This window comes from Liolophura sinensis, chromosome 1, assembly GCF_032854445.1.
Source record: "Liolophura sinensis isolate JHLJ2023 chromosome 1, CUHK_Ljap_v2, whole genome shotgun sequence".
In the NCBI taxonomy this organism is placed as follows: Eukaryota; Metazoa; Mollusca; class Polyplacophora; order Chitonida; family Chitonidae; genus Liolophura; species Liolophura sinensis.
This window is the reverse complement of record NC_088295.1, coordinates 19,661,619-19,687,676: the sequence shown is the minus strand read 5'-3', so window position 1 is coordinate 19,687,676 and position 26,058 is coordinate 19,661,619. Positions and strand designations below refer to the sequence as shown.

The 26,058-nt window shown below is 38.3% G+C and overlaps 1 protein-coding gene across 1 annotated transcript in view; it reads right to left on the bottom strand.

Moving 5' to 3' along the window:
- The window catches only part of LOC135481033 (BAI1-associated protein 3-like), a 110,636-nt gene that overhangs the window by 59,352 nt on the left and 25,226 nt on the right, over positions 1-26,058 (bottom strand). Inside the window, exon 3 of the mRNA XM_064760967.1 lies at positions 9,084-9,171. Within this exon, the coding sequence (XP_064617037.1) occupies positions 9,084-9,171 (88 nt within the window). The remainder of the gene's footprint in view (positions 1-9,083; positions 9,172-26,058) is intronic.

The following is a 26,058-nucleotide window of genomic DNA, read 5'->3' as shown; positions in this document are numbered from 1 at the left end:
ACACACAGATTTTACCAATCCTCTTGTACAAATGCACTTTAAAAAGTCTTAGTCATTCTAAGGCTGTCAATTTGGTACACTATCATCAGATACAACAGCTACAAATAGAGCCCAGGTCTCCCACAGTTCATTACATAAATATATTCATGTTAGACCAACAGATGTTTTTATTAATTTTTATTTCATTTCAGAAATTATTATTTCTTTTTTTTTAAGGGATTATCCTTTTAAAATTGAAAATGTTAATTTCAACATGTGGGTGGTCATATCCACCCTGCATGTCTTGCTTCCTTTCCAGCAAAAAAATCCTCAAACATTACACAATCCCATGTTAAAGTGTACTGATTTACAGTTACATATATACATGGGTATTAAAGATAAAATATCTCATGGACAATATCAAAGATTTCTCAGACCTTTAAAACAAGGTGGGCAGATCAGAAGTATTGCTTAGAATGAGCAGCTAACACTACAGGGCAGGATATACACAACATAGCATAACTATATAACCGGAACAGTAAACAATTCTGGAGTTCTGTCCCTGCAGTCATTATTGATTCTTTGACTTTCACAGCCAATTTACTCTTTTTCCGATGCTCAAAAAGCCCTTGGGAGAGAAAACTGGAATTTACTGTGCGACATAGGAATTTTATGATGTTGCAGAGACATAACTCGGACATTTGGCCTTGCTTAGAATGAAGCCTCTCAGCATCACTACATCTTACTGAACTAATACTGACCCCAAAGAACACTAAACTCCTTTATATATCCATCACTGTTTTAATAATTTATATTCTATCATGAATAAAACATGTGTAAATTGAAGGAAATGTTTCCGTTCATGTTGTCACAGATTAAAGACTGTCAAATGAAGAAGCTTGGATTATGATTCAAATGTCTAGGAAACAATTTGTACAGTTAATAATTCCTGATCCAGACAGAAAATCTGCTGCACAAGTTTTGTTGTTTAACACAACAGCTGTAACATTTTTGTGGACTACAAACAAAAATAAGCCAACATACATATTAACAACAAATGAAGTTGTCATGATGTTTTGAAAACCTCAATAGAACAACAAAATGACTGATAATCATATTAAAATTTACCACAAAAATCTTTAACATATCCTGATCTCTGCAATTCTTCACAACAGTCAGCCTCCACTGGCATAATGTGCAAATAAAGAACAGAAACCTTGGCAGTGCACAGTTAGAAATCAGAAGTTCTATTTCCTTACTCGGACACATTTGCCTTAATGCCCTGTGTTTTATGTGAGGAAAGGATGGAAAGATGATCAAAGAAGCTGTACATGTAGAACACGCTACTGCACAGAAGACCTGTAAATTCTGTAATCTGACTCGGTATTGTTTGGTCAGGGCAACTACAACAAGTTTACATCTTCTGCTTTGGACAAGCTGATGATGAAGAAAACAATTCCATCACAATCCTGTGACAAAGACATAGTCCTCACACTCCTGACTATCAGGTTGATGTTGTCTTGGGCAAGCTCAGAGATGTCTTTCAATAAAACCATCAGGTTTATATTTTCAGATGATAATTTGTGCTATATATAAGCAAAGCGCTGCACTCAGAGACAGATCCAAATGCAGTCTATAGTAGTGTAGCCTAGAAGGTACATCACATCTAATTTGCATTATAAAAGCACTAACTGCACATTATAGTTTAATAACCATTGAGGATTTAGTTGTTGTCTCCTAAAGACAAGGGCATGTACCAGACCTTCTTAATAACAAACAATTGGTCACACAGGAGTGATAAGGAACCAGTTTATACCAATCACAGACAGCTTGGCTACACAGGAATTGCTTGACCAGAAACAAAACTAAACTCCACTGCAATGATAAAACAAACAAAATGAACAGCTTATTCCCGATATTTTAATGCTTTAGCTTTCACCTATCAGAATGCGCAAGTCTTCTCAAAAACTGATAAAAACGAAGAACATCATGGCATTTGATTCTAAAAGTAGGCCTATTTATTTGTTGGCCTTCTATATCCTGTCCTCTCTGACATCCTACGATTTATAACAGCCAATTTAAACCACAGGATTCAGTTAGATCTGTCAACATAGCCAGGGTAATATTTCCCTCGCCAGCAAAATACACCCAAAAAAGCCACAATGCTCTTGTTCCACGGAAATGTCACAGCCAAAAGCATCGCCCCCTTGTTAAATGTTATCATTTGTACTTTATTTATAGGCTTTTAAATATTAATGAATATATATAGAAAAGCATGGAAAAATTGGAATAGCGGTGAAAAATGTTAGCAAGCAACCACAAACACAATTGCCCCTTGAGAACTAAATATCACAAATGATTAGTTTATTTGTGCATATCCTCCACATAATGAGTGGTCTCTATAGAAATGCCTCTATGAGGTTAATGTTAGGATCAAAACTGGAATACACTCAATGCTACATATCAATTAACCCCCTCACTGCCACTTGACATGGCTCACAATATATGATATTCCCTCCACAGAAAAGTCAATCTCTACAGTATCAGATATATTATTTCGAGTTCTCACACATTTTGGATGCCCCAGGCATTTGTATTTGATGAAGACAGGGGAATAAAGCTGAAATTTAAACATTTTTTGAGACAAAAAACCCCACTAGTAATCACGAATGTACTCTTCTAAAATCACTTCATAAAACGATCAATGAAACATATGGTTTTTATTTCTTAATATGAAGTATATGATGTGGCCTTACATATAAAGGTACAAAAAGTTGCTCAGCTTTCTTCTTGCAGCGTAAAAATGTCCTTAAACTCATGTTTTCCTAAATCTTCAGCAGTCAGTCTGGAAATTAATGTAAAAGAATGCTAAAATATGAAGCAATATTTACAGACAACTGAAAACTATGCATACAAATGCTTTCATTTAATTTTTAGATTTTTTAAATAGTGTTGGATGGCATTCAAATATTTGATAACCATGGTGGGCTTTATTAGCAACATTGACAGTACCTAGGAACTCCGACGTAACATCACCTTTTTTCCCCCTAATGTTCACCAGAAGGAATTTTTAGGAACGTGATTTGAGTAATGTTTTACTCATAGGTAAAAAGAGTTATTCCAACATTTAGTATCATGATTAGAATGGGATAAACTTCCTGTGAAGAGTTCCTAATCTGCGATAGTATGTTCCATAGAGCCCATGGGGACGTCATCAGTGATACATACAGCTGTCAAAATAATTTTGTTGGGGAAGAGTCCGAATAAGGGTCCCATGCTCCATACATGTTCATCAACAACATCACGCACTTCCGATTATTTATAACCATTGATGGAAATATACATGAAATAGAGGAGAAAAATAAAATATGCCTAAAATGATAATTGTATGCTTTTTTGGGGGGGGGGGGGGGGCATATCATTTTTATTTTCCTGAAAATCACACTCTATTTATAGAACCAGTTAATGTATTCTTTAAAGGAATAATTTAATGAAACAAGGTTTCAACTGATGGAAGGCTCGTCCTGACATGAAAAATGGGCATCCTTCATGATACTGTACCATTCATAAAATTCTGCTTCCTACTGTGAACTAGCTAGCCTTTCTTAATAAATTGCAAACACAGAGATTAATTAGTTAGTCCTTCATCTGGATTTTGTGTTCCACAGAGCATACATGTCTCATGAGCTTTACATGTCTCAGAATGCCTTATAGGGCATATAACAGATCACTTTGAAACTTGCAGTATTTGCGTCTGAAGGCTGAATTGTAGGGATAACATCATGATGTAACAGTTACAACACGACCCATCAATGAGACTTCAGAATGCCAAAGAGGATAGATGATGATGCAACAATGTCCAAAACATAAGAAAAGAACAGCTGTTCCTGAATTACTGATTGATAATTCAGCATCCTTCAACATGAAAGAAAGTTAATTCATGTACTTTAATTTCTTTCGTTTTTCAAGAAACAGTTTTTACATCTCATCCAATGACCCCATATATTCTGGTATCCTGTCACTGAGTAAAAAGCATGCATAAACTAATAATTTCAATGGCATGATACAGTAAAACTCTAAAAACTATATTCCAGATAACCAACAATCCTGGTGTTAAACACCATGCACATAAGTGCCATTTTCCATTGCAACTAGGAAACATGTTCCTACATCTGAATTTCTAACACCTTTGGAATAAAATGGTGGTTATAAAACTGAGTCTGATGTGTCATTATAACTTCTGTGTTATGAGTGATTTGGTCAATCACTCATTTTGATCATTTGATCACTCTCACACTGAATACTCCTTGAGCATGTTTTTTCTTTATTTTCCTTCCTGGCAAAAAGAAACTACATCATATTTACCACAAATTTAACAATGTTCATTCCCTCTGGTTTAAATTATGAGTTGAAATATCCTCACATCAGAAAGGTTAACTCTCTCTATCATCTACCATAACATTTACATGTTGTTTAGTTAAAAAGTAGATCCAGATCTGATTCCTAAGTCATTTTTAACCTCACGTGAAAGAACACATACAAACTGGCTGGGTCATAAATCTTTGGCCTTGTCGGTAAATAAGCTACATTCGCATTCCAGGCTGGGTGCTACTACATGTACACTCACCATAACAGAGCATGCAGTCGTTGTCAAAGTAGCACCCAGTCATGGACAGTGGCCTTTGAAGTTTAAAGCTGCGGCTGCTTTCTAGGGCCAATAAGACAGCAACATTTCAAAGTAACACTTTCTACTTGGCATTTTCAGATTCCCCCTTGTTCTTACTACAAGTTACAGAGAACGGGTTCTCCATTTCCAATGTAGAATTTCAATGAAACAGACATTTAATGTAGTAAGCATGTTCCACTAGGTTAAAGCATAGGCCCATTGAGAATTAGAACCCAGCTCCAGTGTACTGCAAGATCTTGCAACAATTTAACTTTAAAAAATGGTAGCTGTCTGAAATGCACATGTGGCTTATTGACTTGCATTTGAAGAACAAGGGCTCTCTCTAAACCAAACTGGATTTCATCAGTATATCATTCAGAGTTACTTTTATTCTCTTGAAAGGAAAATATTTTGTAGCATGCATGAAAATTCAGTACCATACACTAAGACTCTGTATAAACCTTAAAGTGTCAATATTTCGAAGTTCAAATTAATTTCGAATATTTCGAATTAATCAAAATGAAGTTAATAGGACTTTTATCATGTGAAATCAGCTTTAAGCGATCAAGTATTGATGGCTATGCCAACCAATTATCACAATGAAATCTTAAACCCTGGATATAAGAAACGAGTGTGAGCCTGTTACCGCTATTGAATTCAGTGTTTACTTTGTTTTTCTTAATGCTCTCCAACAGCTGTTTATAAAGTAGTTGCACATGCATGTGTGGATGAGACTTTTTGACCCTGTAGATAACTGGTGGGTGGATATATTTCCACCCATACGTACAGATCAATGATTTGATCTGACTTCAATGACATGATGCTTCCATGACATCACATGAATCAGCCACAATCATGACAGCCTTGTAGGACAGGACCATGCATCAGTCACAGCCACTGCCTCAGAGTTGTCTCATACCTTACCAGACTTGTATCGGGTCCAAATGGCAGGTCCCCTGGCAGTTTCAATCCAGCCAGTGGTTATCAATCTAACTGTATAACCCATGGACCCAGACAGGTGGGCACATGTATGTAATGACCGAGGCTGTAGGTAATATATCATAATTACTGTAATACTAGTTTCCAGCAGCTCAGTGTTTGTTGTGTCTGTCTGGTGACTGACGAAGAAAGACCTTTCTGGTTGTCTTTGTTTGGTAAGAGTAAAAGTCAGGCTCTCCAACATGTGGAGAGTCTTTCTCCAACGTATGACACTTGTATGAGGCTGTCACAGTCATATAGGACAAAGTGTACATACATGACACACATCTGTAAGATTCCTAGTGGTAGGACCACAATGACATTTTCCTGTTTGTGGAACACACATGTGCAAAAATTCATGGAAAATTCTGCAATTTACATACTGGATCTAAGGGTCAAAACGGACATTCATATATCAGCCATCAACCAATATGGACAATCCAGGTTAATAATCGCAAGGCCAATTCTAAAAAACCATGTTTAACACAAACCATCAACAACTAAGAAAGTTTACGATTAAAGAATGAAATTAGGATGGAATCTTGCAAGGAGACATCTCATTCTACTTATACTGCACACTCACACACACACAAATACAAATGTAGCTTATCAAACCTTTGCCTGCTTTTGTACTCTGCCTAATTAGGCCAATCAGAGTGTAGTTAGTTTGTAATTGTTTTAATCAAAATAAATAAGTCTTTTCATATTTATGTACATGAACATATAATCCAGTGCATGACTAATTAAGTAAAAGCACTTCCATGCTATATATAATATCCCATCATTATTCCAAAAAGACCAGCAAATCTTGCAAGATAAGGTTTCCTTACAAGGCTCAGGTATACTTTCCAGTCTGTACTGTGGACCGTCTTTCACAAATCTGGGCTGCTTTTCTGGAAATCTAATGTAGTTTACATCCATATAAATCTGTATTTAGCAATACTCAATGTGTCTAAGACGACTGCGTTGTAGTTATTGAGGATCTGAGGTACATCATAATTCATTTGTCAGAAGAACATAACAAAAATTCTCCCACTTCAGACTATATGTAGCTTCCACAATGTACAGTGTGACCATAACACAGCAGTAGCTGACACTGCCACAGACCTCTATTAGACTGCCCCGAGATTATAATGCCTCATTCCCAGCACATTACAATCAATGATTTATCCAGTGATTGGGTCCTCTACCATCCCTTTCCTTTGAACACAAGTTCCCTACAGGTTCAAAGCCGATGGGATATACATGAACAATTGAGGAGAGCGCCTCAATCCCTACTCTTGTCTCAGGGCCAGGTGGTTATAGGCAACTCAGTAGGATAGCCCCAGATACAAATATTCAGGTGTTTCTAGACTGGTATCATTACCCTACATTAGTCTGCAAACGTTAATATGAAATAAGGCTAAGGAATACGTTCTCATCATGTTGAACTTTATTCAGTAAATCATCGTTAACCTGTTACTGTTATCTCCTGCCAGTCAGAGGATAATGTTGTATAAATCCACTGATACACATTGTCTGGACGTGCTCCTTGTCCTCCTCAATTAGCAGCTGATTCTTAAAGTGGCACTAGCAGCTAAGTTGCTGAGCCTAGATACCGTTATAAGGCAGGATCACCAATAAAACAGATCACCAAGGCTGGCTGACAAAGTGTTCAATTAACCCATGAAATAAAGGTAGCAGTGACAGGTTTCAGAGCTGACATCATACATGCTTAATAGACATGCTGATTTAATCCCCTTGCTGTTAGACACCTTGCAACAACTACAGAAGGTGTAATTAGTTATACTGTACACAGCAACACCAGGACCAGTACTCTGATCCAAACTTCAATTTCTCAATGAACTTTAACACAGAAAACACACATCCATGTCAGCAGATAGTCAAGGCCTACATTGCCAGGGTTCATCACTATGAAATGTACCAGTTTTTAGATAATTCAACAGAAATACCAAGACCTTGAATTGAATTTGAATGATTGCTAACATGTATCCTTTAACTCTTTTTGATTTAGGAAACCAGAGTGTCTAGGGGTATTAAAACATTTTCCCATGTGTATCAAAGGAAACTTGTGCCAGTGTCTAATCACTTTAATTAAACAATGTAGCCTAATCAGCACGCCAGCACGGCCCAATGACCCAGGAGCCTTCCACCAATGTGGTTGCTGGTAGTTCAAGTCTAGCTTATGCTGGCTTTCCTCTTCAACTCTTTCATCTGTCAACAATCTGCAGATGGTTGTGGGTTTCCCCCGGTCTCTGCTCAGTTTGTTCTCACCATAATGCTGTCCGCTGTCGTATAAGTGAAATATTCTTGAGTATGGTGTAAAACACCAACCAAATAAATAAATAAATAAATAAATGTTACCTGTACATACCTACTAACTCTAGTTTGAATCTATGACGTATTAAATATCATGTTAAAGTCTGATTTGGCATCATCAGAAATTCAAAACAGACACACATAGAGGCAACAGAGTGAGCCATGCTAATGCAGACAGTTTATCATGATTTTTTCTTGAAGATGACTAATTTGTGCATTTAGATTTCAAAATAAATAAATAAGTGTATGTGATTTTCAGTGGGCAAGATCAACATTTAGAAGTAATAATTTGAACTGACAATTAACAATATAAACACTTATCAAATTTAACATATAAAATTAACCTGACAATGACATTTAATAAGCGAGCAGATGGTTAAATATTAACAATCTGGTATTAAAGTTAAATTATATGTGGAAGCTGACCACTGTAAAACAAGTGCACCATGCAAGCATAAAACTTGAGTTCTTCAAAAATAAGTGCTGCAGTTTTGGAAATACACATCCTTACCATACAACACGACAGATGGTCAAATGAATGAGTAAATACTTGGGGTTTTACATCGTGCATATTTTTCACCTGAACACCTGGAGTCATTAGGTCTGTGTCTTCTTGTGGCAGGACGAGTCCTTGCCCCCAAAGTTCTGCTGACACTGAAGTATCATGCTGAAGACACCAGACATGACACAACACCCAGTCACATTACACTGACACCGGGCCAACCAGTCCTGTTTCCTTGTGTTAACCTCTCAGTGCTGAGTGCTAAGCAAGTCTGCAACAAGTGCCTTTTTTAAAGTCTTTGGCATGACCTGACCTGGGTTTGATCCCTATATTTGATAACTACATCAACGTTAAAAATAGACCCCATAGACGGCTGGATAGGCAGAAATACATTTGCAGTTGGACACAAAGTATCTGGATGCCTGCACGTGCTAGTCCATATTGACCCAAGTAAGGGAGACATGACAACAAAAAAACAGAAAACATCTACAATATTTTTAACATAATAAATACTTCTGTAAAAATGCTTTCACAAAAATAAAAATCGGCAATAGGCTTCCCTCCAATGACAATGGTAAATAGATATGTTATACATGTATAAGATTTACAGGTAGCAATAAGAATGATAGACTAACTTACCTCAGTGGCAGTGCGAAGTCTTCGGTTTTCCTGTTTCCATGACAATGCTGTGAAGCTTTCAAAGAAATTCCCATCAGACTCTTGTACCCTGAATGAAGCAGACATGTTGGTATAAAGGATTATTCCCTTTTCCATCCACAATTTAATTCATTTCATGAACAGTATACTGCCAATCTTGGATTTTAGGCGAGTGCCTGTTTAACTGATGACAGCTAAGATGACAGGCTGGATGTGCACACAACAGAGACTAATGCACACTGTATAATCCTCATGGTCATGTCAGCAGGCACAGCAACAATTCGAAGGCAAGATGAGTTTCACACCATACGATACACCAACGTTCTACACTAAGCCAAGGGGATTTAATCATGTAGATTACATCACCTCAGGTAAACCTCTGATGTTGTCAGGAGAAGGCTGCATCAGGTGTGCCAATACGATTGCCTCTTACTGCTCACTGCTTCTCATCCTGACCTACAGCAGACACTACAGCACTGTCAGAGGGACTAATCCTTTGCAGGTGTGGTCAGCACCACACTCACTTAATACACAGGAAATTAGGTGGACTGCACTGTGGAATAAGGATGACCTGTACAAGCACACATTCATGGGCGTGAATATGGCATCAGGTGGTTTGTGTGATTATATAGGCAGCTTCCTAATCCATCTTAAGCAAACTCTAGCACCTCGCCACATTTCCCATATCTTGGCCCAAATATTTCCAGCCTGAGACAACATCATTTCACACTAGAAGAGTAAAGTTCTTAAAGAAGCAAGTGACCTGATCCTGCACAGCACAAGGCTGAAATATTGACCAGGTATTAAACTGCTCATCAAAGTACACTGGCTCTGTATATACCAACATTCACAAAGGTGTTTGCTGGATGTTCATTGCACAACCCGCAACAACAGCGATATCGCTCCAATTAAGAGGCCGTTAGCTTCAACATATTAGTTTTTGTGGACATATCCTTGGCCTGCATTAGTCCAACTAGTGTCGTCTCCAGAGCTTGAGTTCACCAAAGTGCTGATGTCCATTTACTGGTAGGGCGTATGTCAATTAAGAGGTGGGGCGTAGCGCAAACGCAATGAGAGCAGAAGTAGGAGCTGCCACTGAGACAAGCTTCCCCATTGATCTGCTTCTCCTCATACACCATCAGTGAGTCATCCCCTGTAATCCCCCAACTTTGCAATCGGCGCTCAGCCTCCAGTGATTGGTCTCCCAGCCCTGCAGGTTCCCTTAAATCCCTACATGGGTACCAGCCAATGCTGAATAAAAGCCTTCCAAGACTTCCTATGGAATTTCTATGCAGTCTACTTATCCCTAAATTATACCTGTTACATTTAGGCTTGCTACAGGAGAGATCACGGAGCGGAAATTTTCAGCTGGTAATAGATGGTGTAGAAGCAAAGGTGGGTCATGAATATTCCACTGATGTAGAACAGTTATGGTGTTAGTGTTTGAGTGACCATCAGTACAATGGTTGATAGTTGTCTGATATAGAATAATAAAGATCATCTCAGACAGGAGATCCATAAACAATAGCAAAGCCATCAGCCTTCACAGGCCTTACCATAACAATTTGTTATCAGAAAGCAGATAACTGCATAATGGAGCAGCTGAGCTTTCACTTCACTCAGTCTCCACTTCAGGTGTGACATTTTCCCATAAACCAGCATTGTGACCAAGGTTCAGACTGCAAGGCCTTGGTGGGGAATGGTTACCTGAGCTGCCCTGTGGACTCGTAACCTGCCATCAATTGCACAATCAGGTCACCAGATTTAACTGACAACACACATCATGTTCTATTCCAACTTCAGACAAATTTTATTCATTCCAGTGTCCATTACTGTGGTGCAGTTCATAAATGTGTTACAGGAAGATTAGGCATGGGTTTGGATGTCACGTCCTGTTAAGAACTGGTATTCATTTAAATATTCACTTATGGATTTTAATCTGGGACCTTGTACTTGATTACTAACAAAACCAACACCATTACACAGTGTACAACTGAAGCCGAAAACCACATAATTAAAGGTTAATGAAATAGGTGCATATTATAATCATGTGGATGAAGAATCACCTTAATATCAGTCAAAATGCAGTAATGAGTACTAACACATGTATGATGAAAAGTCCAATGGTCAAATTGCCCTGTCAGAAAAAAATTAGTTTTGCTTTATTTACTTTTTTCAATGATCATTTGCTCAAGGACATCATTTCTACAATGACAATATAACAATTATCGTAATAATTCAGAGTACAACAAATCTGTGGATAAAGCTATATTGTATGTAGTACAATCCTGATGGCCAGTTAACCACTCGTGGCCCCTGCAGATAAAACATTAGTTCATTTGGCCTTAGTTTTTGTAACGTGTGAAATGAAATTTTAAAATTAGCTACCTGTAGTTAGATAGATACACGAGTTGTTAACAGAGCCACAAATCTGTAAGCCAGGCCTACTCAAAATGAATCACGTGGAATATGAAAATGTGCAGGTGATACATGTAGCTCTTCTTTATTTATACAACTTCACCTAGACGGACATATCAGACATATCAATCACTGCTCAAATCAATCCAGATTTCCCACTGATAAGTCAGGTAAAAACCAATACAAAAATAGCAAGAATTTACAGCCATTACATAGTTATATGCACATATAGGTGATTGCATACTCAGCAATAGTTCATTTTGTACAGGCTATAGCCCACTGCATGAATCACTAAGCAGTCGTGTATACTTTTACATTGGAAAGCAGAGCCACACTTGCATGGAACCCTCTGGTTCTGGAACAACCTTCTGGGCACGGACAACGAAGCTCAACCAGCAGACCACAACACCTGAATAGAGGGATATCACACAACAGTTACATGTATTATACACTTTAGCAATCCCATACCATCCTGTGCCCCCAAATTATGCACCCACATATCCACCCATCTGTCTCATGTAATGGGACGTTAACCATGGGAAGAAGGGGTTGGGTACAAGACAGATAGACTGAGGGTCAAATCAATCAGATAGAGGGAGTCAAGACATGAGTGAATAGCTGTTTTTACCAAATGATCACCAGTATAGATTGCTTAAAACCTGAATGAAGTGTGCAATCCATCACACATCTTGGGACAGGCTGCTTTGACACCTCTGGTCGCAGTTAGAAAAAGCCGCATAGAATCCTGTCACAGACCACAATAAGTAAGACATATCAGGTGTTCTTAAGACATCATCTGATTATGCTGGCCAGAAGATTATTACTTCTACATGCATGGCTGGCTTTTGGTATGTACCATCTCTAGATAGATGTCATGTACAATATAATGTTAATGTAGGAGCTGAAAGTGCTGCTTTAAAGTTCATGACATGACCGTGATAAAATTGGACTGTGGAATTTATTCTTTTTACAAAAACAGAGATTATAAGAAATACATGTAACATTATAGTTAAAAAATCAACTATTAAATGATTTGTCAAGTGTCTTCTGATTTGAATCATGGAAGGATGGCCATATGACCAAATTAACCCTTGACCTGTCAAGTACAAAGGTGTCATGTACTTTCAGTATCATGGCTGATATATCACAGAAGGTCCCTGTCACGAAAGTTCAATAATATGTATATACGTGTACTTCATGTAGTGTATTGGTTCAATCTTGGCTTGCTAAGTAGAATTTTCATGATTCTCCTGCTTCTACTGCCAGGGCTACATGTATGGTGGCCATAATAGCGCTTCACAAATATGGTGTGGTCACTAATGTCACTCTGCTTATGAATTTTATTTATTTATTTAATTGGTGTTTTATGTCATATTCAAGAATGTTTAACTTATCAGCTGGTAGCCAGTGTTATGGTGAAAGGAAACCAGACAGAGACCGGGGGAAACCTACCACCATCCGCAGGCTGCTGGCAAACCTTTCTATGTACGTCCAGAGAGAAAGGCAGCATGTGCTGGAGAAGAGCTCACAATGGCCGAATTGGTGGGAGGCTCATGGGTCTAATCATTTCGGCCAATTTGGGGGCCTCCCTCTGCTTGTGAAAGTCTATGCTTAAGTTTGCTTCCCTCATTAACTGAACTGACAGCCATCATTTGAGTGATATATTCTTGAGTACACAATCGGTCAATCATTCGACAATCATTCATATGTTTGTACTGCTGGCAGCACAGCAGTTTTAGTGTCAGCATCTTGGTAATGAAAGACCTTTTTCACTGTATAACTACTGTACATTTATAATCACAGGCATAATATTAGTGCAGCTTAAATTAACATTATTTTAGCAAAGAGCCAGTGAAGTCTGAGTATCGTGAGAGTGAAGAGAAAAGCCCGCACGGCAAAAGTAAAAAATAACTAGAACCCATGGGCTGTGAAATTGGTCTGTTGCTCTTGTTCTGTTTTCATTTTTCTTGTATCTAATGACCAATAGTCTTCTAGTACAATTTATTGGTTTACACAGTACCACCTCATTATGAAATGACTTTAAAGCGAATGCATCGCACCAGAATATCTGTAAGATTGTAGACATTTTCCTGAAATTTATTTTGCAACTAAATCATTACCTTTTTCATATGTTCCGTTAGTGTGAGCATGAAAATCTTCATTATTTGTACCACTGCCTAAATATTATCCGGAGCTGTTAAGTACATGAACACACAAAACCTTACATGGTACAAATCTTTTCGCTACATACGCTATCGCAGGCAATCAAGGAACCGACTGGTACGTGACATTTACCGTCACGATCCTCAAAATAGCACAAGCGCAATCGATAACCTTTCGTGACACGAACTAAACGAATAATGGATGAAAGCACGACTCCAAACATAATTAAAATTTTTATTCAATGCATAATCATAACATATACATCCCTTCAAAACAATGAGGAAAACATCCCGAAAGGAAGCTAATATTTGACCATAACACACAGACTATTTCGTTAAGTGCACTGACACGTCAAACTTGGGTGAAACTACTTCAGGCAATTTCTTCACAATTTTCCATGCCTCTATAATGGGCCTCTGGCTATTCTCACCAACAGGCCCATAAAAACCATACCAGCACAAAAAGTATTAGACACATTTGGGCCTCATTCCTCCAGAAAAGACAATGTGGCATGTGTACAAGTGAGTGTTTTGACAAATGAAAGGGTTTGCACGCAGGTCATCCATCATTATAGGAAAACCTTGACTTATGCTTCGGGAAAACGCCGACTTGTCGTTTGATCTCTGGACCGCTTTAAGACAGTTTCCGCAGAAGATTTCCACGTTGTGGGTCTATAACTATCAGGGACTGAACTCAAAAGTCATCAGGTTATCGCATCAATAACACGCTTCTCAAGCGAGAGAAGCATAGGGAGGGGGATGGGAGTCACCTTACAGGCATAAGAACGCGATCAGGTACCATAACAGATCAATGAGACTAACAGATTGCGCTGTGGTAAGAATGGTCTATGTGCCACAGGTTTCTCAGCAGAAGTGGTTGTCAATGCTGTTAAAATCCACCTTAAGGCTGCCAGCTTTGGCCCAGCAATGCTTCCTCCAATATCAGATAATCAAGTGACTTGCAAAGGGCCCTTCCACATTCATGGTTTATGAACCAGAAAGTTCTTTACGGGTCACTCAAGCCACTTCTTTCCACAAGGAATAAGCACAATTACAGGCTGCTTCAGACAGGCTTCAATCAAAGCCTCTATTCTTAGAATTAAATGTGTCAGCAGGTGGAATGGTACACTCAATAAAGATCCTTGTGATGCGGACTCATCCTGTCAGGACGTGATGATAAGTTCTTTATATACACGTAACATATCAGTAATGCCACTATATACATGTACAATATATGTATCCATTGATCTAGGTGTTTCCAAATTTAGGTTAAAATGGATGCATGAAATCTCAGATAAAATGTCAGACATTCCTGCTTCACAATTTACACAAAACCATATAAATGATTTACAGTAAAGAATAATAAAGAAATATATTTTTTTAGTTCAATTAAGGATAAATATTAACACATAAGTATTAAAGTACCATAATCATATTTCAACCCTATACACACCTTCTGTTCCAATCAGCACTACTTGCACTGTTGAATTAAATGTAAAACTATTTATGAGCAAAAATATCTCCTCCTTTTTATTTAATGATAGCTACATGTACATTTGTCTGCAAACTGTAATTATGGTAGCTGAAGTTCCATTGGCACTTATCCTCATTGGCGTGATATTCTGTCAGTTCTTCTCAAAATAACCAACCATACAATATAATGATAAAGGTCAAGGGAAGCTGTTTAACCCTGCCAGGCCCATCACAGACCTCCAACACTAAGACTTACTGATCATGTACATCTGTGATGAAGCCAGCAGACCTGGTCATGCAAGCCACTTGAGGCTTCTCCAAGCAGAGATAAGGCCTTGTTCATAATGAGCAAAAACTCCTGATGTGATCTAGTTTTCATCTGGCCAGACCTAGGTAAACACTGCAGGCAGCTCTAAATCCTAGAGGACACCACTCACATATTTGTGGGATATATTGACCTGGACAACACTCGAAATCAATACAAGTACCATACAAATGCAAGAACTGTTTGCTCAATTGCACCACAGTTTACATTGCCAAAAAAAAAAAAATGCCATAAAGCTGAATGTCCACTGGTATGCAGATAATAGTACACTTGCCCATTTGTAAGCACATCATATGGACTGTAACATGTATATGTAAAAGGTTATGCATACGAAAACTTTTTTATAGCAATTAATTGTTAATCAAGTGATTAATAGTTTATTTTTGTCCCTTTTTTAAAAAAAACTTGATTTATTCGAGAAAATGTATGTACATGTACTCTCTACTGACACTAGAGCTGCACTTGAGCTTTCAAATAGTTACAAAATCAACGTACACACAGATAGCGTATACAAAACAGTTGTCACATCAAAAGATGATAGATGTTACCTATTAATTGAATGTAAATGATTATACCAGTCACATTATTCCACATAGTTCAGAATTGGATTTTATAGATCAACACACGACTACAAACAGAAAGGATGTATTTTCTATCCAGTTATTTGGAGAAACAAGAACAAACATATAATCCACTACATATCAACATTTTTAAGTGCTGAAATCACGATATTTTGCTGTTAAAGTCACAAAACACTGAAAATTTTTCACTGCAGGTAAAAAACATCAGATATTTTGACAATGACAACAGAAATGAAATATTCAGTATGTTTAAATATTTTGAACACAAAACTAAGACTAGATTCCATGCAGGGTGAAGTTGGGAGTCACCAGGTGCTGCAGTGTGGTAATCTGGATATGATCAGGATTGTTATCAAATCATAAAAATTCAGTCAAAATGGCATTTTGAGATTTCCACTCGAACGACACCTGAAGTGGCTCGTTCATGGAAGCATTTCTTTACATGTAATTTAACATCTAAAAGTTACCTTCACATACATCTTATTGAAATTCACAAGTGAAGCACAGTTCTCAATGTATACTTTTTTATAGCAATTAATCCTTGTTCAAGTGATACTTTTATAGCTTCAGTAAACGACACTACAGCTCTCAGGGGTTACGGAATCTGGATCAAAAATTGTAACACCACCAACAAACTATATCGCTTTCATTATTAAAATCTGTTTTAATGGAATAATGCACTTAAAATACAAATTTATTTATTTATTTGATTGGTGTTTTACGCCGTACTCAAGAATATTTCACTTATAGAACAGCGGCCAGTGGGAGGAAATTGGACAAAGCCCAGGGAAACCCATGACCATCCGCAGGTTGCTGACAGACCTTCCCACTTAAGGGCAGAGGGGAAGCCAGCATGACCTGGACTTGAACTCACGGCAACTGCATTGGTGAAAGGCACCTGGGTCATTGCACGACGTTGGTGCGTTACCCCCCTTGGCCACGATGGCCCCCGTAGATGTATGAGGAACCACAAACATTTAAAGCATATTCCTGTATTAGATTGGTACTAGTATTTGGGCAGAGGAACTGTCTTAATCGCTACAATAATTATGTAAAACTGATCTCGGAGGCAGAACATATGTATGTTGTATGGTACAAGAGATCTTGGCACCAAAGGTAATTGTATTGGCAATGGGAAATGGCAAAGTGGTCATTCAGATTGATTGACCAAAGCTTCCTGATTGTTTACTAGCCTCGTGGTTTATTACTGCCAACATAAGTGAAGGCAACCATTAGTAGAACAAGACAAACACTGCTTGTGTTTGTACACAATCAATGTTACCATGATTCATTGAGCAGCCATTCCCTTGTTGTAGTACCAACTTTACTCACCACACAGCTCTTTCAACACCACTGTCCAATGAAGCACTTGAGAAACCAATTATTACACTGCCCAAGTGAGGTGTTTTGACTTATTTTGTCACCAAGGCAACAAATGAAGAGTGCAGCATTAATGATGGCAGTGCATTGTGTGGAGGCATTAGTGTTACCAGGATGGCCTTGACATTGTCAACATTAGTCACACATTGAGAAACAGTCTCCCAGTAAAATGGCATTGTCAGCTGGACAATGCACCTAGTCCTCAAAATGTCTCCATCCATCAAATACTGGCTGCCATTGAAAACATCTTTGTATGTTTACTGGGCACTTACCCATTGTGTTACTTACACAAAACATACAATCAGCTTGGTTATTAAACTAACTAAACTAAAAAAAACAATATACATTGTATAGGCTGATGCTCTACCTGATTGCTATACTCCTTCATAGATAAAAAAAGGTTATGCCCATCTTGACACAAAACATGTGACAGTAGCTTACATGTACATGCACATGTGTCATCAGTAAACGGTACATAATAATTAAGGTCTATACACAATGATGTTGTGCATATATGTGCCTTAACTGAATCTGAAAAGGTTTGTGTTTATTTTTTAGGGGGAGGGGACAGTCTTACACATACTGAATTTGTTGCATCTTTCTTGGACTATGCTTATCAACTCAACACTGACATTAAATACAATCAGAAGAAAACAAGCGTACTGGGGTAATTGATGTATCACTACTGAATCCAATTCTGTAATATATGGCGGCGAGTAATAAAGATTGTAGACCAAGCTTATCTAATTTTTATAGCAACTGGAAACAGAATTACATCAGTCATATGACTAGAGTCAAATACTACAACTTATATGCAATTAGAGCTTGTGTTACTTTTATACTACTATTTGGATCTGTCAAGTTGATACAAACATACATGTAATTGCACAATGGTTTCTGAAACCCTCGGCTGAATTCATTAAAACAGAGTGTGTTAAAGTGTGCAGCCCATTGGGGCTCAAGGACGTATTTCAGCACATGTAAATAGACTTCTGAAAGTCACCATTACATTCATCTTGTTGAAATTCACCAGTAAAGCACATTTTTCAGTGAATATCAGGACTGCTTTTATGGCTTCAGTAAAAATAGATCTTTAGAGACATTATACATCTTAGCTTTTAAGTAGGAATGTACCAGTAGAGACACTATAGCTCTTGGTAAAATGTTTAAGTCCTCTTCATCAGCACTGGCCAGTCTTGTCCTGACAATCAGATTAGGGACGAAATTGTACAATTATCAAGTGTGCCAGTACTGACAGTAAATACTCTCAACAAGACAAAATTTAACCTTGGAGAAGAGCTTGAAGCTACCATGTAGCTCCAACTCTCACCAAGAATTACCTCCTGCTCAGTGATATTGGGTTGCCAAGCAGGCCAATGCAAATATATTGACCACCTTTCTAGGTTCATAACAGATAGGATCTTAACCATTGGGATGGAAAATTGCTCCCGTTCCTGCTGCAGGTAGTATAGGATAAGCTCAATAATATTGCAAGTGCCTTGGGCATGCAAAGTACCAGTTCTACAACTTGACCCACAAAATGAACACTGCCTCACCTCAATGAGTAGAATTTATACAAGAAAAAAAACTATACATTCATATATTGGGGGCTAACTTGATTTTAGACCATTTTCTGGGATTCTACAGAGCTTTGTTCTCCAAACTTCTGTATTATGTTTGCTTTAGGGATTGTCCAAGATGTTCAAAGTTTTACTGGTTTCAGTTTTAACTTGCATGATATAAGTGATTAAATCACTTTTAAAATTCTGACTTCAGTCAAAACTGGCTTTGCAGAATTTTTCTTTCAGCTATAGCTATACAGCTAGGATTACATAATTGGCTTATCATGATTTTTTGCAATCTGAATAAACTCAGCTCGATATGTAGAAATATTACTACATATCCAGCTGAGTATTCAATTTGGATTTTTTCCGATTTCTAAATAAACAGTGTGCACGTATTTCCACTCAACCCAGCTGAAATGTGTTTCAAGTCATATGAAAAAGAAAAAATTCTTCAATGCTCCTTAGTGTGTAAGATCATAAGTTGACAGGGAGCTTAAATAGGGACCCCAGATATCATTTCTAGAGCAGTGAAATACAGATGTCAGGTGAAAAAATTAATCTTTTAGAAATATTAAAAACATCTTTTTACATCATTTTCTGCACAGGACATGTACCTTTCTGTTTTATTGCCTAAAACTGAAAACAAATACCAATTTGTACAGATAAATTCATTGTTTTCTCAACCTTGTAGATAATTAACCACGTGAAGTTGAGTAATCAACTTGGTGATAGTTAATTGATAGCAGTAATGAGGAGGTGCAGGAAAAGAAAGAATGTTGGGTGGTGGCCTCAGTTCTACAAGAGGTCATTCACACCTGTATCACGTCACTGACATGCTTCCCCACCCAGTTCTCCTCCATCAGGGGTCCACCTCCAGCTGACTTCACACCATTGCATCATTGCCATTTTACAATGCTAATCAGGACACCGCGTTATCTGACATTTTTTCTATGGACTGCAGATCATGTAGAACAGGATAAGGAGAAAAGGTATTGTGTGACAATTATCCGTAAAAGTATAACTTTAAGCCCAAATTTAATTGGTACTCAATACATGTAGAATTGAAAAAAAAAAATGTGAGTAATATTATGCAATTGGACGGTGTGTAAAAAAATTTCAGACAAACAAAAGAGTGAAAATAAGTCAACAAAACAGGACACTATATGACCTAATAACTGACATGTGCACATGTACATGAACTGTTTTTTTTGTTATTTTTTTGGGGAGGCAAAACTTATGATTAAGAAAAAAAATAAAACCAGGACCACCAGCGTTGGTTAACACTTGCTTTCTTTTTTCAAAATAAAGTTGCAATTAGTATTTAGGGTATAACTAAATGGTTACATAGCATTTTAGGAATACAGAATTCATGTCTGTCAATTTCACATGGGTTCACAGGAAAATACATGTGCAAGTATATGTGTACAATGTATAATTTTGTCAAAGGTTTCAATCAAATTTTTATGGAAACTTCATGTTATTCCTTCACAGACATTGCCATACTGTAATCATTTTATACTGCAGGAAGCACACTAAATAATAAAAGGAAAAAAAAAAGAAAAGCAATACACTAGGGACTATGCTGTTTAGCACAATAATATCAAGGTAATCAAGAACATCTATCAGATTTCCTCCAGCTACTACTGCCTACATATTAGATGTAACTGGGTTAAAAAGACAGCCTAAGGGGGAAGGTGCTCCTCTCTGATGGCATTTCCCTTATTGATCCTTATTAATGGCATCACTGTACCTGGGTAATGTACTAACCACATCGATCAGCAAACATAATTTCAATATACGCATAAACATGGCAAATCCATGCAAATTCATCTGAAATAATTCAATTATTACAAATTCTCTGTTGCAGACACCATCTTATTATCATACATTAATCAAGTTAGTCTTATTTCAAAAACAACTCATACATCATCTTTGCTGTCAACCTGTAGTATGCATGTATACTATTACAGTGTAATGCCATGAGTTATTCCCCTTGAACATGCTGCTGACTATTTTCAAGAGCGTAGTGCACATGTCCATTTACAGCAGCAATGACCAGTACTGTTGAATAAATGATGCCACATTCATAAAATCATAAATGCATGTTTAAATGCAGGGGAACAAAAACACTTTGATTCAGTACATTTATTACTTGTTAGCTTGCTTTGGACTCGCCAAGTCCATACCGGGACTTTCAGGTCTTGTTTATAGCTCTACTAAGGATTTAAGCCAAAATCCTCCATCAGCAAGGGTCAAAACAATGCCTGTCTACCTCTCCGAGACAGGTCACAAAAAAGTTCACCTGTCGCAATGACAGCTAGCCTCAATTAGTTTACAATCATGTTTAAGTCATATCCATGCATGTCTATCATTGTGATATTTACTTGGCATTCCCATAATCAAAATGTTATCCCAAGACTTCTTCATTTTCACCCCGAACAAGTAAACACTGTTAGGACGTGATTTAGTGGACAAGGATGGCGTCGACGAACCTATCGTATTTCCACCTTTAATTTCGAGACCATACATACCTTCAATGTTGAAGAACGCACTTTGATAGCAATGGCAAAACTAGATTTGCCAGAATGAACAGCGTCAACAAGTGCCCGTCAACCTGAGCCAGAGGACAATCAGCACAAAACTTGATCCCGCATGTTTTATTATTTTCTCACCGTTGCAGTCGGTGCGAGTTGCTGGCCACCGTCACATAAATGAAATTTTCTTGTATACAGCATGAAACACCAGTCAAATAATATATAATAAAATGTGAAGTTAATGTTTATAGTCCCAGCCTCTTCCTATCAGCCAAAAGTGTACAGCTTTAGGACTGCATTCCTAAATTTACCCGCTGGAGAAGCACTTGTGTTGTCGCAGGAGACGGGAAGCAACTCAAGACACAGGTACAAATTTCCTCAGTTGTTTGAATGGGACACGCATGCGTACACAAGTAGAGATTAAACCCCCGCAGGCAAGTTTCGTTTTGACGATTGACTGTGAAGTCCCCGTCCTGACAGAATATTGAATAAAAAGGAAAATTCTACTGAAAGCAAACATTCTTATAACACGGTAGATTGATATGACCTTGCCAAGGTGGCGATGTTGACAGGAAATAATTTTGCCAAACTGAAATAACTTTCGCAAAATGCGACAATATAGATCAGTAGCACTAGCACAGAACACACTTATAAAAGACTGATGGGGACAGGTACATACCTGTAGGTGACAGGTACAAAAAAAAGATCTGCGACAGACGGTTTTCAAAAACATTTCTACCCCTGCACCAGTTTATTGAGTAACTTAATTGCGACACAATTCTTACATTTGAAGGTCAAATGTACAAACATGTAATTCAAACATGACACATTTTTCTTATTTCATCGTGCTGAAACATTAAATGTGAGAAAAAAAAGTATTGAAAATTTAGCATCCTGCTAAGCACTGTAATAATCTGCCTGAAGTGAGTAAACAGGACTACATGCTTGTATGGGCTTCATCTCGCATACATGTACATTAACACTTGTATAACATGCAGTGTACCTAGAAAGGATGAACTCCTTCTAATTTAAGTGTCCATTAGAAACTATTTAATGCTCATTCTTTGACATATGTGATACATAACTTGTAGCCATTGTTTGATCATTTCAGCTTTCAGAGCAATTTGTCTTACCCTGGGGACGGAGTCTGTAAATTAGCTAGACGTACATTTAGCTACACAGGTGTAAATAGGCAGGTGTTAATTGGCCTACATGACAGGAGACTGAGCAATCATATCAATCAATGTTGTCACAGTAAAGGGAGAGAGTCCTCACACTTACATGTAGTATCAGCATGGTTCCACTACACCCTGCTGAGCCCTCAATATAAATCTAGCACTAATATTTATACATGACTATAATAACCATCTGAGGCCTATTTAGCAGGAACAGCTCCATCATTGCCCATTCTATCACAGCCCCTAAACCAAACAACAGCATTCTGGCTAATAAGTGACAATGAAGTTGCAGGATCAGACCCAGCTCTTGGTCATTTTGCTACACTTTTGTATCAGGCTACTTGTCAGGTAACTGGCAAATGGCAGTGGTGTACCTCAGGGTCCATTATAAGGGTAATCCCCCACTACCACCCTTCAACATGATCTTTGTCATATAATTTGGTGAAAAATTCCAGAGAATGTTTATCTTTTTCAACAGCAATCCAATCATTAAATCTTACATAGGACCAAAGATATGGTGGTAAGATTAATGTAGTTTTTTCGATTGCTGTTTTACTTTTTTTATTTTAACTTACTTAATTATTTCACTGAAATACTATGCCCAATGTGTTGGGGAGCAACTTTATACAGCATCATATGAGCATACAGGTGGAAGGCAAGTCTTGTCCGACAAAAGTTATACTTCACAATCCATCACACAAACAATGAAGCCAGGGAAACCAAAAAATTCCTAGTCCAAGGCTTCGATTAAACTTGCATCTCAAATCCTGCACCTTTTGTGCGATTAGAGGAAAGCATACTGACAACTAGGGTATGACTCACTTCCCCATGTAAATATGTAAAAGTACATCTACTTTGCACAACTGTCAACAGTGCTACACCTAAGACATACAGTTCCACTGCCAGATGCATTCTAGAGCACATACATGTACCCAACACAATATAGAATTTAATCTCATTGGTCTTTTGTTCAAAGTCACTATACTGATACATGCCATGTACACTTGAGATTGGCGGCCTGCTTAAAATGTCACCTTCCACTTTGTGTTTACATGTATGTCTATGGCCAAAATGTTACCTTCCACTTTGTGTTTACATGTATGTCTATGGCCAAAATGTCACCTTCCACTTTATGTTTACATGTATGTCTATGGCCAAAAATGTCACCTTCCACTTTGTGTTTACATGTATGTCTATGGCCAAAATGTCACCTTTCACTTTGTGTTTACATGTATGTCTATGGCCAAAATGTCACCTTCCACTTTATGTTTACATGTATGTCTATGGCCAAAAATGTCACCTTCCACTTTGTGTTTACATGTATGTCTATGGCCAAAATGTCACCTTCCACTTTATGTTTACATGTATGTCTATGGCCAAAATGTCACCTTCCACTTTGTGTTTACATTTATGTCTATGGCCAAAATGTCACCTTCCACTTTGTGTGTACATGTATGTCTATGGCCAAAATGTCACCTTCCACTTTGTGTTTACATGTATGTCTATGGCCAAAATGTCACCTTTCACTTTGTGTTTACATGTATGTCTAGGGGCAAAAGGTCACCTGCTGACATTTACTCACATCTCATAAATGTATATCTACTTTATATACAGAACATACATGTAACTTGCTGACATACATGTGGGCCAAGTGTATACAAGTGGTGATGTATGGTGCCAGCTCACTTAGCTCAGATCATAATCAACCCACAGTTGACAAGAAGCTTGAACAGTCTTACATTTTCACCCAGTTCTTCAGAGACTGGCCACAACGTGGGCCTATACAGAGAATGCTTTACAGAAAAATGAACAGCCACCAAAGGTAGCATGACATTTACATTAATAATGCAAAAAATCAGATACTTCCCTGCAGGATGTGTAAATATTGTACAGAAATTACACCTACATGTTTATATGTATATATAAAATGAAATAAATATGTGTAGCATGTATACAAATTAGAATAAACTAGATGTTTGTGGAATAAATTATTTTCGAAATTTCCAGCAGGTTTCCTTGTTCTATTAATCCACTACCAATTCTTTCTGCATCACAGAACCATTCCACAGGTGCTTCTTAGGCCAACCACAGACAGTTTGGTGGCTTTCAGCATCTCACAACCATTCCACAAGTGCACCGCAGGACAACCTCTTGCAGGTTCATGGCTGTCAGAATCTCACCATTCCACAGGTGCACCTCGGACAACCACTTGCCAGCTCATGGGTCTCAGTATCTCACCATTCCACAGGTGCAACTCAGGACAACCACTTGTAGGCTCATGGGTCTCAGTATCTCACCATTCCACAGGTACAACTCTGGACAACCACTTGTAGGCTCATGGGTCTCAGTATCTCACTATTCCACAAGTTCACCTCAGGACAACCACTTGTAGGCTCATGGCTCTCAGAATCTCCCCATTCCACAAGTTCACCTGAGGACAACCACTTGTAGGCTCATGGCTCTCAGAATCTCCCCATTCCACAGGTACAACTCAGGACAACCACTTGTAGGCTCATGGGTCTCAGTATCTCACCATTCCACAGGTACAACTCTGGACAACCACTTGTAGGCTCATGGGTCTCAGTATCTCACTATTCCACAAGTTCACCTCAGGACAACCACTTGTAGGCTCATGGCTCTCAGAATCTCCCCATTCCACACGTGCACCTCAGGACAACCACTTGTAGGCTCATGGCTCTCAGAATCTCCCCATTCCACAAGTTCACCTCAGGACAACCACTTGTAGGCTCATGGCTCTCAGAATCTCCTCATTCCACACGTGCACCTCAGGACAACCACTTGTAGGCTCATGGGTCTCAGTATCTCACTATTCCACAAGTTCACCTCAGGACAACCACTTGTAGGCTCATGGCTCTCAGAATCTCCCCATTCCACACGTGCACCTCAGGACAACCACTTGCCAGCTCATGGGTCTCAGTATCTCACTATTCCAATGATGTACCGCAGGACAACCAACTGTAGGCTCATGGCTCTCAGCTCTCAGAATCTTCCCATTCCACAGATGCACTGCAGAACAACCAACTGTAGGCTCATGGCTCTCAGCTCTCAGAATCTTCCCATTCCACAGATGCACCTCAGGACAACCACTTGCAGGTTTATGGCTCTCAGAATCTCACCATTCCACAGGTGCACCTCAGGACAACCACTTGCAGGTTCATGGCTCTCAGAATCTCACCATTCCACAGGTGCACCTCAGGACAACCACTTGCAGGCTCATGGCTCTCAGAATCTCCCCATTCCACACGTGCACCTCAGGACAACCACTTGCAGGCTCATGGCTCTCAGAATCTCCCCATTCCACACGTGCACCTCAGGACAAC